Source organism: Halichoerus grypus, chromosome 10 (assembly GCF_964656455.1).
Source record: "Halichoerus grypus chromosome 10, mHalGry1.hap1.1, whole genome shotgun sequence".
NCBI classification, from domain to species: domain Eukaryota; kingdom Metazoa; phylum Chordata; class Mammalia; order Carnivora; family Phocidae; genus Halichoerus; species Halichoerus grypus.
Genome location: NC_135721.1, coordinates 36,215,311 through 36,236,731, shown reverse-complemented (window position 1 = coordinate 36,236,731; position 21,421 = coordinate 36,215,311). Strand labels below are relative to the sequence as shown.

Below are 21,421 nucleotides of genomic sequence, written 5' to 3'. Positions count from 1 at the left end.
GGAGGTATGATGTTCAAAAAGCACATGACAAAGTATGAAAATTATCTCTTTATACGATAACCTAAATTTTAGACTCAAACTTTAACAGGGGATATTTACACATCTGTGAATGAAGAGGGAATATTTTCTTCTACCCACTTCAAATCTTCATCCTGTAGAAATAAATTATTTAAATATTAGCATTTACTTAGTATCACCTGAAAGTAAAATTTTAAAACATAATGTATATAAATTTAAGCACTAAAATTCAAATGCATGATTCTTTGCATTTCTACATATCCTAAGAAGTTGGCACTTACGCCACACAGAAATTATGCCAGTATTCTCTTAAATAGCCAAACAAAAATTTGAACTTTGGAATTTTGTACTTCTTAGTTTTCTTTAGATGCAAGGTGTTATTTTTTTTTTGTCCTGAAAAAACACAGTAGAAACACAGTTGATTTGTAAGACAGAAAATAGCAAGAATATTGATTTTGATCAATATCAAGAATATTGATGGCTTTTTGCTCCCAGCATTCATTATGCCTCCTAATTTGTTCTAGTTCTATTATAAGGAGTTTATAATTTTTCAACAGAAAAAGATGACAGTACAAATACTCTAAATTTACAAAAGCCGATTTATTTCGGTCTCTTATATTTATGCTCATCTCTCTGCAGAAGACAAGAAAAGGAAAGTAGGTCAGTCAGGGTATCTGTTTTTTAACAGAAACTTGCTTATGGTTATCTCACTGGGAGAAAGAAAAAAATGCATATTAAGTATTTTGATTTATAAAATAAAGTAAATCAAAATGTTTCTCTGTGATCTACTTGGCTACATGGAATACTCTGGTTCTAGTATTAATCACATCTTGCTCACCTAGAAGACAGACAAAGCAACTGAGCCAGTATTAATAGGAACCCCAATTCTCTGAGCAAGTCTCAAGGAGAAATAAGTCATGAAATAAGGCTCCTGATCAAGAGCTGACTGCCCTTAATTTAGGGAAATAAAGTATTCCCTTGATATGTTTGCAAGCATTGAGTTTTAAAATAAACTGAGACATATCCCTAAAAGGAAAATATCTTAATGAAGTTAAAGTTTAATAGCTCTAACACCAGATAATTAAAACTGTTTTAATTTTTCTTAATTAACATATAATGTATTATTTGTTTCAGAGGTATAGGTCTGTGAGTCATCAGTCATACACAATATTGTCATACACAATACACAGCACTCACCATAGCACATACCCTCCCCAGTGTCCCTCACCCAGCCACCCCATCCCTCCCACCCCCCTCCACTCCAGCAACCCTCAGTTTGTTTCCTGAGATTAAGAGTCTCTTATGGTTTGTCTCCCTCTCTGGTTTTGTCTTGTTTCATTTTTTCCTCTCATCCCCTATGATCCTCTGCCTTGTTTCTCAATTCCACATATCAGTGGGATCATATGATAATTATCTTTCTAAAACTGCTGTAATTTTTAAAGTTTAAATCACCATAAAACTACTCAAAGAACACATTTTAAAAAATTATTGATTACCAAAAATAAAAATGAAAAAATTTACCAAACCAACAGATCAGACTGTTCTCATGGATCATCTATCCTGTCAGAACTTATAAGCATACATAAGTTTTATACTCTATTATAATCACAACATACACACTTATAAGAAAGCAGAATATAAAACTGTATGAGAGGCACTTCCGCTGTGCCTAATTAATATGCCTAAAATATTAAAAAACTCATCTCTACTCTCTATTTTACCATTTTTTCAAGCTTCCACAGTTCTATAACAAATGCTAATTTTGTTAACTGCATAGGCAATACATAAAGTCCTTTCCTAACAGATAACAAATGTTATCTGAAATGCCTTCAAAAATCACTTTAAAATGTGGAAAAATTAATACAAGCTTCTACTACATCAAAGCTTCTCCATCTTTAATGTGCATATGAGTCATCTACAGGATCCTGTGAAGAAGCAGATTCAGATTCAGTAGGTCTGAGGTGCGCCTGAGCCTGCGTGTCGAACAAGCTCCCAGGTGATGCTCATGCTGGTCCAAGAATGGCGCCCCGGGAGCCGGCAGCTACCGCAGTTACAGCCATCGCCCTTAACCCGTATCGCTGCTTGGTAACACTGGGTGTTGTGCAAAAAACCTTAGTAGAGAATGTTTTCCTGACAATGAATGTGACACAGACTCTATTAAATACATACTATACTTACAAAATTATCAGAAGTAGGTTTAGCTGTTCCATTTGAAACCGTCTTTGAGACTCTTAATTTTATTCCTTCAGCTATAATGAGAAACATTATGGAGAGAAATAAATTATAAAATATTTTCTTTCATAATCTCATATTTAACAGCCCAACAAAGATTTATATATATCTTTATATATGTAGATTTATATAGAGAGAGATTTTTATATATACTAATTATTTATATATGTATATATTTAAAGGAAAGTTAATAGCGGAAGTTTCGGGCAGGATGCTGGCTTTAACATGACTTGGAAATGTAGGAGGGATGGCAAAAATTAACAGACTTCACAAATGTTTGCAATAACAACTAGGTTTTCAAGAGGCTAGTTTGAATTCTAGTTTTAGAGGAGTTTAAAGATTTTTATTTATTTGACAGAGACAGTGAGAGAGGGAACACAAGCAGGGGGAGTGGGAGAGGGAGAAGCAGGCTTCCCTAGGAGCAGGGAGCCCGATGCAGGGCTCGATCCCAGTACCCTGGGATCATGACCTGAGCCGAAGGCAGATGCTTAACAACTGAGCCACCCAGGCGCCCCTAGTTTTAGAGGAGTTTAAACAAACAAGTAAACATATACATATTTCCTTAGAGAGTTTCAATACATTTTAAAGTTTATGGATTTAAAAATCTATAGAATTTATAGTATCATATTCAATAATAAAACACATCTTTGGCTATGCTTTTACTTCCCTGATGTGTACATTTTGGAATGTGCCTATGATAAAAGTAAAATGGGAAAGAGAAGGATTTTCTTCCTATTTGACCAGGCTCTCCTTTCTGCCACCAGTTTCAGAGCAGAGGTTAAGGGCATGAGTTCTGGAACTAGACTGCCCCACCAAGGATTCTGGCTCTCCCTATGCAACCCTGGGCAAAGCAGTTAACTTTCTGTGACTCACCATCCCCAGCAACACAATGGGATAATACTGATATCTACCTCATTAAACAAGAGCATTAAACAAGTTAGCGTATATAAGGTGCCTGACACGTAATCTCTGCCCCATAACTAATCACTTTAGTTATTACAATAATTTGCAAATCGTGCTTCTCCATAAACAAGGTCAATTGGTATGTTACAATCATAAGTTGATACAATGAATGAAAATGAGGTTCCTTGATCAAAAAATGTTTCTGTGAGGCGTTTAAAATCCCAACATTTGAGATCTCTTCTCTTAATGGGGCAATACACTGATTTTTAAAATTGAGGTACAACATAGATAATAAAATACACAAATTTTAAGTGTACAGTCTAAGAGATTTTACAAGCATATACACTTGTGTAACTACCATCTCAGTCAAGACATTTAACATTTTCAACATTACATAAGGTTCTTTAAATTCCTTTCTGGTCAATCCTAATCCTACCAGAAGCAACCATTGTTCTGATTTACATAATCACCATGGCTTAGTTCTGCCTGTTCTGGAACTTCATATATAGAACCATAATCCACGGACTCTATATTCTTTTAGATTTGGCTACTTTCACTCAATGTAAAGGTTTTGAGATTTATTTATGTGGTAGTGTTGGTTACTTTTGATATGGAACAGTAGCCCATTGTGTGGCATACTACAAATACTTTATCCATTCATTTGTTGATGGACATTGGGTTATATCCAGTTTTAAACTATTAAGAATAAATCTGCTGAAAATAATAGTGTACATCAGTGTCTTTCTGTGAACATTGCTTTCATATCTATCATTTCTTCTGGGTAAATATCTTGGGGTGGAATGGCTGGGTTGTATGGTAGGTATATGTTTACCTTTTTAAGAACCAAATCATTTTTTAAATTAGTCTTACTACTCTATATTCTTTCCAGTAGTGTCTGAGTAATATAACTGTTCCACACCCTCTCCAACATGTCATGCTGTCAGTCTTTTAAATTTTAACCATTCTGGTGGATATGTGGTGGTATCTCACTCTGGTTTTAACTTGTTTCCCTGATGACCGAGCATCTTTTCACATGCTTACTGGTCATTCTTTTGTCTTCTTTGGTGAAGTGTATTCAAATATTTTTCTGTTTTTTACAAATTGAGTTTTTTTAATTGATTTATAGGGATTTTACTTATATTCTGGATACAAGTTCTTTCTCAGATATATGTACTGAGGATCTTTTATTCCAGTCTAGGGCTGGATACAAGTCCTTTGTCAGATACATGTACACATAATCTTTTACTCCAGTCTAAGCCTGGCCTTTCATTTCCTTAAGTTTCTCTTGATGAGTATTTTAATTTTTGTGAAGTCTAATTTAGCAGTTTTTAAAATTTTATGGTAACTGCTAATGTCCTAAGAAATTATCTAACCCAAGGTTATAAAGATATTTTCTTGTTTTCTTTCAGAAGAGTTATAGTTTTTCTTTTTTAGCGGGGAGGGACAAAGGGAGAAGGAGAATCTTAAGCCGGTTCCAGACCCAGTGTGGACCCAACATGGGGCTCAATCTCACAACCCTGAGATCATGACCTGAGCCAAAATCAAGAGTTGGACACTTAAATGACTGAGCCACCAGGGCTCCCAGAAAAGTTATAGTTTAAGTTTTCACATCTAGGGTCTGTGGTCCATCTTGAATTAATTATTATGTGATATCTGTGTAAGGAGTCTAGGTGATTTTCCCTCCATGTGTTTATCTAGTTGTTCCAGCACACTTTGTTGATAATACTATTCTTTTCTCATATAACGTCTTGGTGCCCTTGTCAAAAATCAGTTGGCAAATGAGGTTTCCAGTTTGAAGCTACTTTAATTATTCCATTCCATTCATTCATTTTTTTAATTCATTCATTCATTCAGAGGGGGGAGGGGCAGAGGGATAGGGAGAGAGAATCCCAAGTAGGCTCCACGCCCAGCACGGGGCCCAATATGGGGCTGGATCCCACAATCCTGAGATCAAGACCTGAGCCAAAATCAAGAGTCAGACTTTCAACTGACTGGGCCACCCAGGCGCCTCTATTGCATTCCTTTTAAAAACAAAACTTTTAGAAACCTATTATATGGAATCAATTTGGTACTTGTAAAAGTACATTCTTCAATATGTTATTACTTAATGCAATAACAACAACAACAAAATCAACTGACCATATATGTGTGGATTTATTTCTGGACTCTATTTTGATACATTGCTGTGTTTCTCCATCCTTCTGCCAAACCACACTATCTTGATTAATATAACTTGATATTTTTATAAGTCTTGAAATTACTATAAGTCCATTAATTTTATTTTATTGAGATAAAATTCCCACACTATAAAATGCACCATCTTGAAGTGAACAATTCAGCAGATTTCAGGATAGTCAAGGAATTATGCAACCATCACCACTAATTTCAGATTTTCATCAACCTAAAAAGAAACCCCATGCCCATCAGTAGTCACTCCCTACTCATTCCTTCCACCAGCCCCTGGCAATCATCAATATACTTTGTCTTCTACGAATTTACCTTTTGTGGACTTTTCATCTAACGGCAATCATATAATTTGTGATCTTCATGATTGGCTTTGTGATTCACTTAGCATAATGTTTTCAAGATTTGTCCATGTTGTAACTACAAGAATGTTTGAGCTCTTCTAGGTCCTTGCTTTTTGACATACATTTTAAAATCAGATTAACTGGGGCACCTGGGTGGCGCAGTTGGTTGAGCTTCCGACTCCTGATTTCAGCTCAGATCATGATCTCAGGGTTCTGGGATCGAGCCCCGAGTTGGGCTCCATGCTTAGCAGGGAGTCTGCTTAAGATTCTCTTCTCCCAGGGCACCTGGGTGGCTCAGTCGTTAAGCGTCTGCCTTCGGCTCAGGTCATGATCCCGGAGTCCTGGGATTGAGCCGGGTTCCCTGCTCAGTGGGAGGCCTGCTTCTCCCTCTTCCACTCCCCCTGCTTGTGTTCCCTCTCTCTCTGTCTCTTTCTCTCTCAAATAAATAAATAAAATCTTTAAAAAAAAAACAAAACAAAATCAGATTAACCATTTGTACTTTTTTTAAGGTCAGTTGGAATTATGACTGGGATTGCACTGATTCTACTTATCAGTTTGTGGTACTGACTGCTTAATAATATTGAGAGTTACAATTCATAAACATGTTATAGCTCTACACTTACTTATTCTTAGCAACTGAATTATGTAATGATATTGCCTTAACAAATGTTTAAAGTATTATGGTAATGGGGAGAAGAACCATGAGAGACGATGGACTCTGAAAAACAAACTGAGGGTTCTAGAGGGGAGGGGGTTGGGAGGATGGGTTAGCCTGGTGATGGGTATTGAGGAGGGCACGTTCTGCATGGAGCACTGGGTGTTATGCACAAACAATGAATCATGGAACACTATATCTAAAACTAATGATGTAATGTATGGGGATTAACATGACAATAAAAAAATTAAAAAAAATAAAAAGATAAGCATGTAAGGCAAATCTAAAAAAAAAAAATAAAGTATTATGGTAAAATTAATAAAATGATAAAATGCTATGTAGAAATTAATTGAAAGATGAAAATAGCACTAAAACTAATTAGAAATGCTTTGGGAATGAACAGAAAATTATATATATATAATTTTCTGAAGAGAATTATATATATAATTCTGAAGAGCAAGAAGAGGTGATTCAAGGAAATTTAGCAATCATCATTAAGAAGATTATTAGGAGCTAAGCACAATGTAAACTAAATTCTTAGTGTGAAACAGTATATCTATTTTAATACTTAGACTTTAAAAGCGAACAGGTAACAAAAGCTCAAACTACATTAAGGATCTTGAAAATTTCATTACTGACTTTTCCTTTTGTGACTGTCTACCATAATAGGGGTTTTGGCAGATAGTTTTAAAATTATTTTAATAGGAAAAAAATGTGACTTTGCATCATAAGTAAAGGTACAAGGTACAATTAAATGGTCATTTAATAAGAAAACATATCACTCACTTAAATTTTCAGATGGTACCATAAATTCTTCAATTTCATCATCAGAATCATCGATTAACGGCATGAAGGCATATCTACATCAGAAACAAGGAGGAGTAGTTTTACTAGTGCATTTAAACCTGTTCGGTTTTCAGTTCATACCTAAAAGCATCATTACATACAAAAATATTTACATTAAAAAATTTCTTATAAATTCAAATTAAAAAATTCAATTATTTTACTCTCAAATTAGGAAAGATTATCAGCGATGAAACAGTGAAACTGGAGCTCCCAAGCCCTGCTGGTGAAAGTGTAAATGGGTAAGATCTTTCTAGAAAGCAGTTCTGCAATGTTCAGGGAAAGGAACTTCCTGATGTACTTTTTTCTCCCTGTCAAAAACCCTCCCTGCCCACTACTTGTTAACTTATCCCCTAACAAAAGGTAAATTGCTAATCTTACTGGTGAAAATAAAGCTTACTGACTAAGCCACATTTGCTAGGTCAGAAATACATTCAGAAAGCACTGCTGATAATAACAACAATCCTAGAAACAAACTAGTCCCTAATAACTAGGTACTGCTTCTACATATTAGGCTACATTCATATTATGGAACGCCAAAGAGCCGTTAAAAATAATGTGGTACATCTACGGGCAGCTGGCTGGCTCAATCGGTACAGCATGTGACTCTCAATTTCAGGGTCATGAGTTCAAGCCCCATGTTGAGCATGGAGCCTACTTTAAAAAAAAATGTGGTAGAGCTATACAAGATGATATGGAAAGATAGATCTTAAATAAGAAGGTGCAGAATGGTGTATATGTGTATGTACGTACTTTTGTATAATTATTATATACTTTTTAAAAAAAGATTTATCTATTTATTTTACATAAAGAGAGAGAGTGTGTGTGCATGCTCGCACAGTGGGGTGGGGCAGAGGAGACAGTCTTAAGCAGACTCTGCACTGAGTGTAGAACCTGACTCGGGGTTTGATCTCACCACCCTGAGATCACGACCTGAGCCAAAACCAAGAGTCAAGACGCCTAACCGACTGTGCCACCCAGGTGTCCCAATTACTATACACTTTTAAAAAGAGAGGGAGAAACACACACTGGTATATACTTTTCCATTTTTCCTTAGAAAGGCATTCAAGAAACTTCACAGCCCTCTCCTTGGGGAAGCGGAGTGAGGCAAGGGCAGGTGGCCTTCCTATCATATGCAGTCAATGGTACAGCCTGAACTTACCAACTCAAGCTCCTTATATTTTGGTTCCACTTTTCCTTTCAAGCTTTATTTCCCTCCAATGTAAGTAGTATTAATCAAAATGCATGCCTCAATGACCTCCAAGGTATACCATGTTTTCCCCCACTACCTCAGAAAATGTACATTCTTTCTCAGCTCAGCTTTTCACGGTTCTGCTTCTTTCCTCGAGGAAGATGCTGCCTTTCAAGGAGGCTTCCTCAACCCTCTTCAGTCTTCCCCCTGGACTTCCTAGTTTATACATCTTATTTCACTGTCTTACATTATATCTGTCTCCCTAGTTGACTGTGTACTCCTTTAAAAGTGAAGACTACTGCCTCAGTTTCTATAAATGTGTTTTTATTTGAACACAGTAGCAGTGATCAACAAATGCTTGCCAAATGTGAATTTTCCCATGTTAGGTACCTCTGATTGTTTGCTGATGGTCTCCACAAAAACATTATTACAATAAGGATAAGTGAAAAAAGGAAGCTCCAAAATGCATCATCAACCCAGCGTTCCATCCAATCCTGTAACAAGGACAATTCAAACATGAAATATTAATTTTCTGATAAACACAGATTTCCTATTCAAATAGTGTACAATGACAAACACTAATGAAATCTTTCCAACCAGTCCATCTTCCAAATATGTATATGTTTTTTTAAGAAATGCTATCTTCATCAAATTAACATGAATGCCTACTTCAGCCTTATAACCAATCAGATAAATAAAACCCTAACACAAATTATATACTACAGTATCATAAAGAATTAGTGTTTAGGGGCGCCTGGGTGGCTCAGTCGGTTAAGCGTCAGCCTTCGGCTCAGGTCATGATCTCAGGGTTCTGGGATCAAGTCCCGCATCGGGCTCTTTGCTCATGGGGAGCCTACTTCTCCCTCTGCCTGCCACTCCCCCTGCTTGTGCTTGCGCGCGTTCTCTCTCTTTGACAAATAAATAAAGTCTTAAAAAAAAGAATTAGTGTTTAAAGGGGCTTCGGAGGTCATTTAATCTATTTTCTGGATGAGAATAGTCATGAGGCAGGTTAACAAGACAATCAGAAGCAAGTTCACAATGGGTACTTTTGACATGGATGGTATTAGAATTTCCGACGTGAAGATCTCGATGCAATATTTTTCCCAATAAGTTATTTTGCTTTTAGTAAGACAGGAGATTTTATTATACATTGTTTGAAATGTTTCTAAAGGGCTGTTTAACATTATAAACATTCCTTTCCATAAAATTTTAGGGTCAACAGAAAGATTTACAAAACAAAAATAAAAATCCAAAAGATATACTTAGAACTCCAGGTGAAAAACCCTAAGGTGACAGGAGGAGAAAAAAGAAATTCCAGAAAGTTCAGTTTCTTCTCTCACTAAATTATCCCTAAGGCAGAAGTCTAGGATGCACAGAGGGCTGTCTGTAATGTTTATTTAGAACTAGAGACTAGCTCTAAATCAAGAAGCCCCCAAAAAGGCCTTTTAAATTTTAAGTCTAAGAAATGTACCTTCTACCTAAAGAACCCACAGAGAGTATCTCCTGAATGTTCATAATGAGTGTACCACCTTAGAAACATGTCAGACTTAAGGTTTACAGTCCCATTTACATACCAAAAACCCAATTTCATGGTATGCAAGAAGAGAAAGCTTTCCTGTTACCTTATGTTATATAGGAAGGTAATTATTTTTCAAAATATATAAAGGGGAAGTTGAGAAAAGAACATAATTGGACAAGTAGATTTAGGAGGAATATTTTCAGATTCATTTAAAGGAGGCAAAAGTTCTTATAATTTTCTGTAAAATAATTCAAACTAAACTGAAAATCTCCACTAAAATTACCTGTTTACAAACACTAACTAAATTCTTCAAAATTACCCAAAATAGTATAATTAAAAATGAAAACTTTAAATAGGAAGATTATACTTACTGATTGACATTTTGCAATTCTAAATGTCTTGGTTGTCCACACCATAAACACTATAGAAGCTGAAACACACCAAAAAGAGTCACCTCTGAAGGAACGTGCAATACTAAAATAATTTATTATAATAAGAAAAATTAAATAGCTTACCTAGTACGGCAAAGATCAGAGTATTTGTAAAGTGCCTGTATAAAGAAAATTTCACTGTGTTCTTTCTTAGCCTTAGAGTCTTCATAGTTTGCGCCAAACTTATAAATATGTGCAAAAAGTTAAGGAAAAACATTTTAAATACAAACAAAGTTTGTACAATACAAAGTTTAAACACAAAATAAGAATCTCCTACATTTCTAAAATTAGTACTGCTAAATATAGTTCCTATAAAAACAGAAAAAATATTATTTTAGCCAATATTATATGATTATGATACTGATTTTATCGCAGATTTTGTTTTACAATTTACCACTGTCTGAACTACATAAACTTTGAGGAAGACAACGAGCAAGAAGCCCTATGTTCTCCTTCAATGTCAAGCTCCCGAAACATCGGATACAGCAGTATATACACTAAAAAACGAGCCACCTTAGGCCAGACACTCTTAACAGATCACATTATGACATGCCCTTAGGCTTGTGCTTTTTGTCTCTGTTTCTTTCTTATTTTCTTCTTTCCAGTCTACTCTCTTTTTATCCTCTGAATGACCATAATTAAGAAGGGAGGTCAACAGGGGCGCCTGGGTGGCTCAGTCGTTAAGCGTCTGCCTTCGGCTCGGGTCATGATCCCAGGGTCCTGGGATTGAGCCCCACATCGGGCTCCCTGCTTGGCGGGAAGCCTGCTTCGTCCTTTCCCACTCCCCCTGCTTGTGTTCCTTCTCTCACTGTGTCTCTCTCTGTCAAATAAATAAATAAAATCTTAAAAAAAAAAAAAAGAAAAAAGAAGGGAGGTCATCTATTAAATTCCAATATATAAATTGAAAAATGAAATACGTTAAATAAAACAAATCTGGACTTAGGTAAGGAGAAACTTCATTCAAAAAATTACTGCAACAGGCAGAGGAGGCTTATTGCCATGGGGAGGATGTTCCAACTCTAAGAGCTGCAAGAGTCCCACAGGTCAGGCCAGACAGGGCTTTGATTTTGTAGGGAGGGGTAAACAAGACTAGAAAGCAGGTGTGGGGAAGTGGGTGGCATGACTGGACAGCTGCTCAGGGAACGACTTTCCCTGAGGTGTGCAGATTCTCGAGAGGGGCCACTGAGAAGGGCTGTGGTGGATGAAAGCTCAGGGACCTAGGGAGGGAGACCGCTTAGTCTGGCCCAGGCTGGCGTTCTGGCCAGATTGGTCAGCACGTACACAGGTCTGTGTCTGGCCTTGTCATAGGTAACAAGGGGGCATCTGGGAGTCTCATGTAAGTCCTATGGGATTTATGTCTCATGTAAGTCCTTTGAAGTAAGCCTTTCCCCGGAACACGAAAGGGTGGAGGTTTTCTTAACCATGACTGTTTTCCAGGAGCACAGCGATCAGGTAAAGCTCAACACTGTCATGTATGAAGAAGCAAAAAGAGGCTTCTCCACTGACACCTTGGCAGTGAAGCTGGGACTCAAGCCAGAGCACTCTTTGTAAATGGGAGTTGCTTCCTCTGGAGCATACCATCAAGCTTTGTTCATGAACCGTATACTGAACATAACAGAGCGGAGCAAGAGACTGGAAGTGGCAAACTTTAGATTTATGCCTATTTTAAATTCCAAATACTTCATGAATCAGAAACTTCATGGTAGTACTCAAATTACCAAAACTGCTATTCAGTCTTCCTAAATGACCAGTGAGTTACAAAAGAAGATCAATTTCTAAAATAACACAATTCAACCAATTAAGGCTACTGTCAGAATTTACAGAACAGTAAATATACTGTATTCTTTTAACATTATCAAGACAAATGCTTTTAAAAAATTCTTGACTAAAATGAATTTTCTATGTTAAAAATATGGTCACATTGAATAATTCAAAAGTATTTCTGAGAAGCTGAGGAATAAAAAGATCAAAAGCAAATTCAAAACTGCCTAAACCTCCACTTACCAAGACACTGTTAAATTTAAGTAAAGCTTAAATCATTTCTCCCTTTAAAGGAAAGTGGTTACGAAAGCAAACAGGCCCAGTTATCCTTAGGTGAGAAGCAACGGGAACGTGTTGCTGCAGTAGGAAAAGGATATCCACCAGCACAAGCCAGAGTCAAGAAGAGAGAGAGGGAGACTGGCCAGAAGCACAAGATCAGAGTCATTTGCCTGCAGCAAAACAGCAAAAAATTAAAATAAGCAGAAAAAAAGAGGAAGAGGGCTTCATGAGAAAAGCAATGGCTTTGAATTTTTCAACTTATTTCTTCTTTCCTTGAGAACCAGATTCTTATAGGATAGCTGTGTTAGGTTCATCAAAGCAAAGGAAGCAGGGTCATTACACAAGCACTAGGTTCTGTATATATGTAGACCTGCTTCTTTTGCTTGCCATTTGTAATCATTTAAGAAATCTACTCTTCCTGTACAGAAAATGCAGACTTCTCATTTCAGTAAAGAAAACTGCCAAATAACCATCTGAAAGCAAACATAGGAAATTCAGGTTCAAGCTGAAATGGGTACTAAGTTTTCTTTCTCTCACCATGAAACACTAACCAAGATAATTTTAATTTCTGGATTTCTTTATGACTTTTATTTCTAACACCTTTATTAAAAGTATTAATCATTAAGCAAACTCAATCTTTTCCCTTGTTTTCCTTATCTCCCCACTCCAATTTGGCTCATTGTATGTTGGAACAGACCCCAAAGTCAACGCTGTCCATAAAGGTGATAAATTACCCTCATTCAAATCCAGATGGAATTGGGCCTTTAGAGCTGCTTGTCTTTGGAATTTTCTGCCAAGCTGCATTACTGGTTTTCCCAGTGAACTACCTTGTGCATGGTTAAGAACAAGAAATCTTTGAAATACGTATCTGTAAATTACCAGGGTAAAAGATAATACAGATTTTTAAAAATGCCATGTCTATAGCTCAATTAGTTGACTGAAGAACATACTTGCTAACTTATTAAAGGCTCCAAGCATATATAATTTTGGAGACAAGACAATTCCAAATTAAGCAGATATCCTAAGCTCACTTTGTAAATGCACAATGACAGAAGGGAAGAAGTTAAGATCTGGAGCTGGCAATGCTGAGACTAACAGCTAGGTTCCCCGGCACCGCCTGCCGACCCTGATGCCAGGTATGTTCATCCTGCCTGCCCCTTCTCCTCAGGCCAGCTAAGCATCCCTAACAAGTGATGGGGCTGCAGCAGAACAGGTACCATGGCCCCTGGGGATGAGCTCTCATGGCCAGAGAACTGGTCATGGGCAGAACTGAGGACTGTAGTTGACCTTTTCAACAGCTCAATGTCTTTAAATGTGTTTTCATGTGGAAAACATAAAAATTATACTACAATAAGATTAGTATCATTCTTGGAAAAGATAAGATGTATTTAACTATAATTTCTTTCAACAAACTTGGATTCTAAACTAGTATCTTCGACCAGAAGTAGAACAGATTTTTAAGCAAGTTTGGTCAGAAACAACTCTTTAAATCAGGTGTTATTTCTTAACTAGATACTCTTCAGACAGTAGGGAATCCATGGATATAATTTTGAAGGCTTTTAAATGCCCCACTGCAGGCAACACTTTTGTGGGGTGTGTGTTTCTATCTTGTAAAAAGAGGCTCCCCAGCTTTCATTCGACTTTCAAGGGCATCTTTGGTCCCAAGACCCAAACAAGGCTAAGAACCACTGCTTTAGAGAGAAGGGATGGTAAATTAAAAGGCTTTTTTCTTTGGTTTTTAACTTGGAAGCATACTAAAAATTCACAAAGAGGGAGTTTAAAGAGCAGACAGACTGGGTTTCGGAGAAACCACCCACAGGGGGCTGAGAAAGGGCCATGTCTGTTAGTGTGCCTGCAGAAAGGGGTGCTTCCTTGCAGAGGAGGAACAGAGACAAACTGAAGCCCTCTCTGGCCTCCCTGTGAGAGATAAAGATGAGGAAATGGAAAGGAATTACAAAGAAACAAAAGAACGTTTAATATTAAAAGCAAAAAGACAAGTATCGAAGACAGTGGAAACAAAAAAAACTTGGTAAAAAAATCTATCTAGAGAAAAGAGTTTCAAAGAGGATGTAAATGCAGAAGAAAGAGATAAAAATAATGTTCTGGGATATGCATAACACTGCATTCTGCTGTGACCAGGTCACAGTTTCTTTAGAGTTCCTCCCATTTCCACGAATGCATATTTGAGGGTTCTGCCTCGGAGTTAAAAAGAATGGAATTTCCCAGACTCCACTGAAGTCACTGAAGCAGTGAGGAGCGTCCTCAAGGATGGGTTACCATGCATCTAAAACTTCTCCTGCTGTAACATGGCTTCTGTCCCACCAGCATCACTGAGCCTGCTCTCCTGCTGTCCCATTTGTGACCTCTGGAATGACCAAAGCCAGGTGCACCTTGGCAGTTCATCTCTCTGTAGTACTGGTCACTATTGACCACCCTTCCTTACCAAAGCTTCACCCCAGGACAATTTCTGGGTTCTTCTACTTCCCTTCACCCTGGTGTTCCTTTCATGCACATTTCCACCCCCACTGGGCACCATCCTGGTCCTTTCCTCTCTCTGGTCTACACGTTCTTGGCTTGCTTCCATGGGCTGCGACCTACTCTCACACGAAGATGACCTCCAACCTTCACCATTCCAATTCCTCTTACAAACCCTGACTGGGATTTCCAACTCTCTACTTAACACTAATGCCCTAGGCAGCTCACACTTCATCCATTATGGTCCCTTCCCTAAGTTCATTGCCTTGGGGATGGCAACACTGTCCCCAGCCACCCAAATGAGACAGCAAGACCTTTCTGGAGCTCTCTCCCTTCTTTTCCCACCCATTTCTACTAAGTCTATCATCTGGAGTCTTTTTTTCATTCCCTCTGCCCTATTTTTAACCTCACCATCTCTTTTTTGGACTACTGCAAATGACTCTTTACCAGACTTCCTATCTCTAGGTTCTAGACTTTCCTTTTCCAGGTCATTTTTATATTTTTATTTTTATATGATTTTAAATAATTTCTACACCCAACGTGGGGTACGGACTTAAAACCCTGAGATCAAGAGTTGCATGCTCTTGGGGGCACCTGGGTGGCTCAGTTGGTTAAGCATCTGCCTTCGGCTCAGGTCGTGATCCTAGGGTCCTGGAATCAAGCCCTGCATCAGGCTCCCTGCTCAGTGGGGAGCCTGTTTCTCCCTCTGCCCCTCCCCCTGCTTGTGCGCTCTGTCAGATAGATAGATAAAATCTTAAAAAAAAAAAAAAAAAAAAAGAGTTGCACACTCTTCCAGCTGAGTCAGCCAGGTGCCCCTTCCAGGTCATTTTTAAATGTCATTCTTGGGTTCTTTCTAACACAGATTTCACCATGCTACTCACCTGTGCAGCTTTCATTCCCCTTTCCTTTCTCCCTGCAGAAGGAACTTGAGACTCTTGAGCACGTCATTCTATCTTTCCCTTCTGGTCCCACCTTCCATGATTCTCCCACATATGTCCACTTACAGGCAAGCTACTCTGGGACATTCTATCACTGCACCCGTATTTTCACGCTTCCCCTCAATTCTTCCCAGGATGCCTTTTCCTCAATTCTTTCCCCAGTTGACCTCATCTGTCCTCTCGGTCACAATTTAATGTCACCATCTCTGTGAAGTCTTTCCTGATTTTTGCACTAGAATTACTTTCTCTTTCCTCTGTTTGCATAGCACCTCTTTAAAATGGCAATTTCTATTGCTATTATTGCTCCTAGTTATATGTTTGTCTTCCCTCCCAGAGTGTGAATTCCTTAAACGCAGGGACAATACCTTTTTCTTCTCTGCCTCCTAAGCATGGGGCACACAGTAAGTACTTAAGTTTGCTGAACTAACAGAAAAAATAAAGATATTCTTTGTTTGGGGAACTATTGCTTTTTCACCTTCAACTAAATTCCTATATTGAGGTTAAAAATAATGTATACCTATTATTTCTTTCTATTATTATAAATACAAACTGAAAGTAATCTGATTTTAATGATACAACAAACTACTTTAGGACATAGTAAAGGATATAAACCATATAAAAATGGAGTCAATAACTGCCAAAATAATGTCACCAAAAATAACAGCTAAATGGTTAGAACCCTGAAAGATAAAAATAGGGGATAAAACCTGAATGTAAACGTTTCATTATATTATAGAAATTATATGAAAAAGAAAAACAATTTAGCTCATCTCATCACTTTACAAAAGCCACATAAAATTTTTATTCCTAATAAAATTGTGTCTAAGCTCATGGAAATTTTTGTTTTGGCAGCAACAGATGTTAGCTTGTCATCTACCTGTTCAATTACAATGTAAAATTGTATTATGGAATGGCAAATAAAATGTGTCATGTCCCCAGCCCCACTTAGGTCAATTTCAATCTCTCCCCTCTCCACACCAAACCTACCACCAGGGCCACTAATGAAATGGACTCCTGATCTCTCCTACTTACCTGTGAAGGGACATGGAAAAAAAAAAGGAAGTGTGGAATGGTAAAAACAAACCATAGGTGAGACACTTTAATTACAAGTTGACAGAAAATCATATTTAAAAGTTATACTGAAGACATTGGCTATGTAAAATTTTAAAGAAATACAATGTATATACCATATCTGCATGTGGGATATTTATCTTTTTTCTTTCTAGCAAAGACTAGTTCCTGTAAATTATATACATAAATGCAAAGCTCTTCACTAGTCTAAAAATAAGAATAAATGTACCTTTCAAAGAGTCAAAGATGAAAAGAGCAGGTGTATCTAATACAGAAGGCAGATGTATCAAAGATAATAGAAAGAAGAACGAGGCTTTTAACAAATTGAACAAATGGCCTGCTTCAAGATCAAAATATGTGAAGTAAACTTAATTGGCAACATAAGATCATTCACTCTGTGCAGTGATCTGATTTACACATCCAGTCCAAAAGATATTTTGGGTAAAAATTACTAGGTTCTTTGAATCAAGCAAAATATAATAAGCTGCTTAATCACTCAGTCGTCAGCCATATTATTAAGAAAAACGGAGAGCTAGAAATCTAGGGGTTTTCCCAGATATAAATGTTCTGCCTCTTCTTAGAGAGTGAAGTATTTGCTGCCTACATCACCCGAGTCATTTCCCCATGGACACTACCTTCTCATGGTTCTTGCAAGAATGGAGTCTGCTGAATCCCCAAACACTGAGTCCACAAGAGTCAGAGAATACTTATAACCAAATGAGACTTAAGAGTGATGAGATGTAATGTCTGCATGTGTGAAGGATACAGTTAATTCTGTTCACTTCCACATGTTTAGACCAGGGGTTAAGGAAGAAATGAATGTGTTCAGACTGTATAATGACAAAGACAAATGTTCTTTATAAAGAATAACCACGAGCATTTTTGAGATAGAGCTAATTCCTGGGATGACATCAAGTGGTGCCTTCATAATCGGTCATATTTTAAGAAGTGTTCTGTCTGGACTTCTACTACTTTCAGGAAGTATTTAAAAAGGGAAATATTCCATAGGGGAAAAAAAAAAAAGCTCAAATTGGGCCTTTTTCATAAATGTCCTGTCTTTAAAAATTCATCTCAGGAGATATAAAGTAAAATCCTATTTCATAGCAACAACAAAAAGGGATGAAGTGGAAACATGTGGCTTTTACCCCAATAACTCTCATCACGCCTTCAATAGCTGCGAAGATAAAGTAAAGAATCCCCAGTCCGACCACCCGGTGCATGACTGTTCCTAAACGGGGCCTGGAATAAGGAAGAGGAAACAGAAAAAAAGAAAAAGAAAAAGCACCGGTAAGTAAAATGCATCTGAATACAGTAACTGATCCCATTTCCAACACAGAGAAGTTATTATCTAATCAAATCAGTCTGCTCCCCCCCCATCCGGCCTCTGCTTCCTCGGTTTTAAAAAATAGCCTCTTTTCCAGGAACAGGGCAGAAACAGGCTCAGGAGAAATGGGCCTCCTTCTCTAGAACTAGAAGCTGTACTGATGCCCATGAAGCAACACGTTGAGACCACCCAGGTGCCAGAGGATTAGCATTAACACAAGTACTCATTGCACCGGATGGAAGAGTAGCCTGAGGAAACCTAGGAGGCTAAGTGCCAACTTCTAAGTGTCACTGGCAGAAACAGTAACTTAATTCTTTCATGAACATTAATTAAAAACTGTTCTGGGATACGTTTGTTAGAGATAATCCACTGATTTTCTGACTTGGGCAGAAAAAGAACAGGAGTATTAGGAGATCGAATTCTATTCCCTTTCTTCTCTCAATGTCCAAAACAAGAGTGCTAACACACTGTAGTTTCCATTCTTTACACTGGAAAGAATTAAAATAACATTTTTGATTCTTAAAAATATCAATGATTTGGGAAAATGCAAAGGCAGTAATTTTTGTGATGAGTAATTTGAAAACAGAACTGAAATTTCATGAAATTTGCAAATCTATAGCACAAACGTTTCAGCTCAAAAACCCTCTTGCCAGAGTGATTAGGAAAAAAAATTGATTTTAGAAAAATACTTAATGTAGTCACTTTAAAACAAAATCTAACTAAAAATTAAACTAATATCCACAGCTTATATTGAAGACTGTATCTGATTTAGTTCATCTAAATTCTGACTCATTACAGCCCCTAACTGGAACCTTCCAACAGCCAGAACCATGAGTGCTCTGAAGTTTGTAACTAGAATTATGAGGTACAAGATTCCACATGAGGACTCTGTGTTTTGTATACTGTATTAAGGCCAAAAACAAACAAACCTCCCAAGACCCCAAAAAGCACTTGAGAAGGAATCTTAATAAATACCCAGTGGAAAAAAGGTTTCCTGGCTAAAATCTTGCTAACTACACCAATCTCAAGCTCACAAGCACATGTATGTGCATTCAGTGCATATTCACTGAGTGCCTACTATGTGCCAGGGACCGTGCTGGGCCTTAAGGAGCAACAGGACACAAGATAGGCAAAGCTTCTACTCCAAGTGGGGGCAAGACAACAACTCCTAACATATGCATCAAGCGGTGCTCTGAAAGGGGTGAGGATCAGAGTGACCGAGGGTGTGCACCACACTGGGAATTCCAACAGCACTAGCCTCTCTGGGAGAGGATGGTGAGCAGAGACAAGAGTGAGGAAGCAGGGCGCCTGAGTGGCTCAGTCATTAAGCGTCTGCCTTCAGCTCAGGTCATGATCCTAGGGTCCTGGGATCGAGCCCCGCGTCGGGCTCCCTGCTCTGCGGGAAGCCTGCTTCTCCCTCTCCCACTCCCCCTGCTTGTGTTCCATCTCTCGCTCTTGCTGTCTCTCTGTCAAATAAATAAATAAAATCTTAAAAAAAAAAAGAGTGAGGAAGCAAACCACGCCTGGGATCTGGGGGGAAGACGCTTAAAGGCAGAAGCCTTTATGGCACTGTGGGGAAGTGTCTGTTGTGTTTAAGGAACAGCAACAGCAAGAAAGCCAGCAGGACAGAGCAGAGTGTTCAAAGAGGAAGAGCAGCAAGAGGTGAGATCAGCCATCTAAAAAACCACAGAAGGGAATTGGATTTATTGAGCGAGATGAGCAGAAAAGTAATGAGATCTTAGTTACATTTAAAAAGGATCATCTTGGCTGCTGCCGTCTGAAAAGACTGACAGACCAGGGCAGATGCAGGGAAACCAGTTAGGAGGGTACTGAAGTCGTCCAGGGAGAGAAGATGGTGTTTGGACCCAGGGTGGTGGCTGTGGAAGGGAGGGGTGGGTTCACTCTGGATGTGTCCTGACGTTAGAGCCAAGAAACTGGATGAGCGTGCCCCAGGGATGCGAGTCGCTGGAACAGAGGTCTGGGGCCTGAGCCTGGGGCACTTCAGTGCTGGAGCTCAGGAAGACAGAGTCTAGCAGGGGGGCTGGGAGGAGCGGCCAGGGCTCCAAGACTCAAGCTGCCACAGGGCCCTTGCACAAAGCCTGAGCAAGGCCATGTGGTTTGGCAACAGAGGTCCAGGTGATTGACAAGAGCAGTCTCGATGGAGGAGTGGAGGCAAAACCTCACTAGGGTATGTTCAGAAGAAAATGAGGGAAGAAAATGAGGGAAAATAAGGTCCTCTAGACCTTATGGCAACCAACTGGCAACCACAGACAATGCATCTGAGAAATGATGCTGCACAGGGATGAAGAGAAATGAAGGAGAAGCAGAGGAGAGGGCCGGCTGGGATGGAGGGAGATTTGCTTTGGAAGATGACCGAAGTGACAGCATGCTGTTGGCAGCGACGCAGCTCAGGAAAACTGATGACCCCGGAGGAAACAGAGCCGGCTGCTGGAGCAGCTGCTCTGACACATGAGAGGTAATGGCATCCAGAGCACGAGGGCAGGAGCAGGACTTAACCATTGCCTTTCAAGAGGAGGAAAACGCTATATGTGGTCCAGAATGGGGGGAATGGTACAGATTTGGTGGCAGGAATGCACTGAATTCCCTTCTGATGGCTTCCATTTCCTCGGGGAGAAAAGAACCAAGATCAGCTAAGATGGAGGTGGGTAGGAGGGGAGAGAAGGGGGTAAAATAGTGTTCTGTAGAGTGGGAAAAGGACCATCAACTGGCAAGAGGATCTAGAAACTGCGAGGGGCATTAAGGGCGCACTTAAAGTTCTGGGTCATGAAGGGAAATGAGCCTGCACTGTGGTCAGGCAGATTCTTCTGCTTGGGTATGAGCCTGAGGCTCAAGGGAGGCTGACAAAGAGAAAGGCAGAGGGCTTCAGGTGTATGCAGATATTCAGCACTCTGCAGGATCGATGGAAGGTGGCAGGATCAAAAGGCCAGAAGCCACACTAGGGTCAAAGAATGAAGTGGGCTGATCTATTGGGAAAAGTAAATGGCAAACAGAGAAGGTGACAGGTGAAAAGAGGATTAACATTTGCAATGATAAAGAGGGTACAGTTAAATATAATAATAAAGTCTAGAAAGTGGCAGTGGGAATCGGTAACTGAGGTGAGGGACAGGTGAGAGCAGCCGAGGTGGGGAGATCGAGATCCAGTTACTCACAGGATCTGAAATCACAGGGAATTCCGACACAGGAAGTGTTGAGAAAGACAGAGAAGCAAGTACTCGGAGAGTTAAGGGATGA

General features: G+C 38.8%; 1 protein-coding gene across 3 annotated transcripts in view; it reads right to left on the bottom strand.

Annotated features, from left to right (window-relative positions):
* TMEM87B (transmembrane protein 87B) overlaps positions 1-21,421 on the bottom strand; it is a 49,680-nt gene that overhangs the window by 6,560 nt on the left and 21,699 nt on the right. For 2 of the 3 annotated variants that reach the window (XM_078056291.1, XM_078056293.1), the window contains exons 10-17: positions 17,991-18,084; positions 12,460-12,531; positions 10,406-10,514; positions 10,262-10,320; positions 8,762-8,865; positions 7,123-7,196; positions 2,197-2,267; positions 100-152 (exon numbers count right to left, since the gene is read on the bottom strand). In XM_078056291.1, coding sequence (XP_077912417.1) covers positions 100-152; positions 2,197-2,267; positions 7,123-7,196; positions 8,762-8,865; positions 10,262-10,320; positions 10,406-10,514; positions 12,460-12,531; positions 17,991-18,084 — 636 coding nt within the window. Of the gene's footprint in view, positions 1-99; positions 153-2,196; positions 2,268-7,122; positions 7,197-8,761; positions 8,866-10,261; positions 10,321-10,405; positions 10,515-12,459; positions 12,532-16,382; positions 16,455-17,990; positions 18,085-21,421 lie in introns of all 3 variants that reach the window. The other variant, XM_078056292.1, reaches the window with a different exon arrangement.